This window comes from Brassica rapa, unplaced genomic scaffold (assembly GCF_000309985.2).
Source record: "Brassica rapa cultivar Chiifu-401-42 unplaced genomic scaffold, CAAS_Brap_v3.01 Scaffold0786, whole genome shotgun sequence".
Classification (NCBI taxonomy): domain Eukaryota; kingdom Viridiplantae; phylum Streptophyta; class Magnoliopsida; order Brassicales; family Brassicaceae; genus Brassica; species Brassica rapa.
In genome coordinates this window covers 5,021-10,023 of record NW_022610726.1, presented here as the reverse complement: position 1 = coordinate 10,023, position 5,003 = coordinate 5,021, and the positions used below count along the sequence as shown (strand labels likewise).

Below are 5,003 nucleotides of genomic sequence, written 5' to 3'. Positions count from 1 at the left end.
ACCTGATTTGAAAATGGGATAACTTCTTCTTGCCAACTCCTATGAGATTTATTCAACTTCCTGGTGATTCTCCACCACTTTATGTATCCAAATCAAGCTTCTCACAAAGAGATTCATCCTGGTTTGATTGGAACGACGAAGAAGCTGTGCTATTCCCAAACTGGGAAACTGGAATCACCTGATTTGAAAGTGGGATAACTTCTTCCTGCCAACTCCTATGAGATTTATTAACCTTCCTGGTGATTCTACACCACTTTATGTATCCAAATCAAGCTTCTCAGAAAGAGATTCATCCTGGTTTGATTGGAACAACGAAGAAGCTGTGCTATTCCCAAACTGGGAAACTGGAATAACCTGATTTGAAAGTGAGATAACTTCTTCTTGCCAACTCCTATGAGATTTATTCAACTTCCTGGTGATTCTCCACCACTTTATGTATCCAAATCAAGCTTCTCACAAAGAGATTCATCCTGGTTTGATTGGAACGACGAATAGGCTGTCCTATTCCCAAACCGGGAAACTGGAATCAACTGATTTGAAAGTGGGATAACTTCTTCGTCCCAACTCCTATGAGATTTATTTAACTTCCTGGTGATTCTCCACCATTTTATGTATCCAAGGTAAAGCTTCTCACAAAGTGATTCATCCAGGTTTGATTGAAACGACGAAGAAGCTGTGCTATTCCTAAACTGGGAAACTAGAATCACCTGATTTGAAAGTGATAACTTATTCTTGCCAACTCCTATGAGATTTATTCAACTTCCTGGTGATTCTCCACCACTTTATGTATCAAAATCAAGCTTCTCACAAAGAGATTCATCCTGGTTTGATTGGAACGACGAAGAAGCTGTGCTATTCCCAAACTGGGAAACTGGAATCACCTGATTTGAAAGTGGGATTACTCCTTCATCCCAACTCCTATGAGATTTATTTAACTTCCTGGTGATTCTCCACCATTTTATGTATACAAGGTAAAGCTTCTCACAAAGTGATTCATCCAGGTTTGATTGGAACGACGAAGAAGCTGTGCTATTCCCAAACTGGGAAACTAGAATCACCTGATTTGAAAGTGGGATAACTTCTTCATCCCAACTCCTATGAGATTTATTTAACTTCCTGGTGATTCTCCACCATTTTATGTATCCAAGGTAAAGCTTCTCCCAAAGTGATTCATCCAGGTTTGATTGGAACGACGAAGAAGCTGTGCTATTCCCAAACTGGGAAACTAGAATCACCTGATTTGAAAGAGGGATAATGTAATAACCCTCATGAGCCAATAAATTTTTTGTTTGAGAAAAATCCCGCTTGACCAGTTTTTAGTTGGTTCAACAAGGATTAATAAAAATAAAGATCGACCCGGTAGAATAATTTCTCGAAGGGACTGTCTTGTGGTTGAAAGACCTTCACTTGATGGTTTGGTCGAGTCTTAAATATTTTGGTCGAATTTTTATTAAACTGGAAGAGAGTTTCCGAGAACAAGACGAGAGCCAAAGACAAGGAATATTTGGTTGAAAAATTATTGAAAATTATCAACCAACTGCTACAAGTAATTTTGGACCAGACTCATGTCTTCCACCAGCCTGCTTGCTCAGTCTTTAGTCACATGACTTGCACCTGCCTGCTTGCCTAGCTTCTTCAGTAACTGGCACATGACAATCACAAGCTGCCTGCTTGCCTTGTTTCTTAGATTGTCATGTGAGAAGCACATGAAAGGGCTGGAGTTTCTTCAGGTTAAGGAAAGGACAGCAGCTTGTGCTGAGAGTGCTGAAGCAGCTGGCCAGCTGTCCCCACTCAGCTTAGCTTTGTCCTGAGTGAAACCCTCACCTGAAGCAAGCTCACCTCACATTTAACCCCTCTCCAGCTGCTTCCCACGTTCAGAACCCTGCAGAAAAACCTAGAGAATTTCAGTGAGAAAGAGAGAAAGAAGAACAGAAAAATCAGAGAGAAAAATCAAGAAAATAAATCAAGAAAAAATTGGTGGTGACCTAATCTTCAACCTTAGCTCAGTTTCTTACCTTGGGAAAGATCAGAAGGTGAGATTTTTAAATAAAACCCTAGACCTAGTTGAGTTCAGATCATGATCAGACCTTGATCTTTCTCTTTGATCAGTCCAGCCACAAGCTTACCTTGGAGAAGAGGATCAGCTGAGGCCATCTAGTCCTTTGGTTCATCTTGGTAAGCTTTGGTCTCCTTGCCTCAGTCAGTATCTGATCAGAACAGTTGATGTTTAGTTTAGGTCTTGGTCGGATCAGTTGTATAAGTTCTGATACAGTTCAGTTCTTGTTAATTTCGGTGTGAATCAACCTCTTAGAACAACCAGCTATGATATTTTGATCTGGCTTTGAGTAAACCGATTTGAGCTCAGTCTGATCTTGTCCTGAACTTTGGTAGACTGACTAGAACCGAGCTGAACTTGTATAGTCTGAGCAGAACCAAGCTTGAACTGATCTGATCTAAGGTGTTAAGGCATGAACCAACTGATCTTGTGATCATACCACTCTGTTTCAGGTCAGAGGTAGAGTAAAGCTTGAAGTATCCAGTCCTGTCCATTCAGCCTTGTTCAAGTGGAACTCAAGTCTTGTCCAAGCCAGTTTCAAGACTAATCTTTAGGTGAGTCTAGAGAGAAGATGAGATAGATCATGAATGTGTACATGATTGAGTTTAAATTGTAGTATCTCAATTAGATAGTAAAGTCTTTGAATCCTTTAAGAAGTGTATGGGTTTACTTAGTGTAAACACTTACACTTAAAGATTAATCAAAAGGTTAAAGTGAGGTTAATCATAATCATAGTACTTGTTCCCAAGTACTAATCTTAATTATGAAATAATCATGGTTTTGATTAAGGATTAATCATGGTTTAATTAAGGATTAATCTTGGTTTAATTAAGGATTAATCTAGGATTAATTAAGAGTTAATTATGATTAATTAAGGATTAATTATGGATTAATTTTGGAATAATTATGGAAGTAAAAGCATGTGAAATCTTGTTATATTCACTATCCCTAAAGCCCCCGCATTACCGTGACTTGGTCCTGCGAACGGAACAAGGTCATGAAGACACGATGATGGGGTAGCTCCCTGGAGACCGTGTACTGCATGACGATGCAGTGTCGGATTGTTCCATACCGGACATTCGACAATGATGGTGATGCTAACTCACTAGTCTCGGTTAGCCTTAGTGGTTTCTCGGGTCTAGTATATATATTGTATTATATGAGTATGGTAACGGGCGGGTGTTGTGGAAGTGATGTTTAAAATAAGAATTCACAATGATGATCGATATTAAAGTATAGTACTAGTACTTGCATGATCATGTATATCCATTTGATAATTGTTTGGTTTATTATTGATTGTGTTTTGATTCTAGATTCACTGAGTAAACTAGTTGCTCATGACTCATTCGTGTGTGCAGGTAACCCTTAGGCGGGAGACACTTTACTCTTTTGGACGGAAGGAGCGGCCAACCAGCGGTAGTATTTTGTTGTCCTTGCAACGTACTTTTGATGTATATTTACTTAAAACGTTGTTGGGCGATAGGCCGTAGGGTAAACTATAACACTTTGTAAGATGTTTAAAGTAAATAAATAATGTATAAAAGATGTTTATAAATCACGAGTTCTCATATGATATTAGTCCTTGTCCGGGACGAACTAACTATTGAATATTGCTTTATCGGGTTGAAAAGCCTAGAGTAATATCCGATAGGAGTGTCTCTGTTCTTTGGTTGTTGGTCTAAGGTGATCGGATTTATTTCGAGAACCTCGGGTCGACCATCAGAGAACATTGACCGTGTCATTTCCGGTTATCTACGATCGGGGGTGTCACAAAGGTGGTATCAGAGCATTGTTATACGATGCTAGAATGGGACTTGTTTTAAAAAAAAACTTTCGAGTCAGAAAATGTGTCGCAAGGATAATTAGGATATGCTGGTTTGTTCCTTCTTTTATAAATAGATAGACCTGGGTAGAAACTTACCATGATCTTTTGTTGCAGATGCCACCGAGACAGGCACATCGTGGTGGACATTATCTACCGATACCTATTTCATCATCTTCAGACTCCTCGCCGCCATCTACTCCGGCACCACTTCCGACTCCTAGCTTTGAGGCTACACCTTCAGGCTCTAGCTTTGAGACTGACCCGTCTGAAGGGTCATATGATCAGACACCGGAGCACATTCCTTTGTCTCCAGACCCATACTTTATGGACATCGAGGTGGATGTGGTACACGATAGTCCAGTGCATGGAGATCATCCCGCAGCTCCTGCATCTCCTGCCGCTGATATTCCACCAGCTCCTGCCGCTCATATTCCACCGGGCCCTGCCGCACCTATTCCGGCAGCACAACCTCAACCAGCGCCAACCGATCCAGCTATGATAGCACTTCTGGAACTGATGGCTGAGATGGTGAATTTGCAATATCAAGCACTGAATGCACAGCGAGAAGCACAGCGTGCTCAGCCAGCTCCAGTACCTACCACTTCTCACCCGGACTTCCTGAAGATAGTCATGATTATGAAGAACTTGGGGACGAAGCATTACCAGGGAGGCACTGATCCCTTTGAAGCTGATGCATGGCTTCACAATCTCGAGCAGAACTTTGCTGCAACCCGTTGTCCGGAAGAATTTAAAAAGGACGTGGCTGTTTACTATCTAGAGAAGGACGCCATCAGTTGGTGGTTATGCGTAGAGAGGAACTTTGGAGACTTCAATCTGAGTTGGGCTGACTTCCGTACAGCGTTCGTTCGAAAGTACTTCCCACCGGAAGCCCGTGATCGATTGGAGATTAAATTCATGGAGCTAGTTCAGGGAGGATTATCTGTTAGGAAGTATGAGGCAGAGTTCACCCGTCTCAGGAAGTATGTCCACTATGGTCGAGAGGACGAGATGATGATTATCCGTAAGTTCCTTCGAGGACTTAACCCATATATCAGGAGCAGACTTGAGGCAGTAGAGTTTCATCGGCTTGCTGATCTTGTTGAGCGTGCTGTGAATGTTGAG

At 41.3% G+C, this 5,003-nt stretch overlaps 1 protein-coding gene across 1 annotated transcript; it reads left to right on the top strand.

The window, feature by feature from the left end:
- Positions 1-3,995: 3,995 nt before the first annotated feature.
- On the top strand, positions 3,996-4,472 carry LOC117131013 (predicted GPI-anchored protein 58; the record flags this gene model as incomplete). Its single annotated transcript, XM_033283498.1, has 1 exon — positions 3,996-4,472. A coding segment is annotated over exon 1 (477 nt), but the record flags the coding sequence as incomplete, so codon positions are not given.
- Positions 4,473-5,003: the final 531 nt, after the last annotated feature.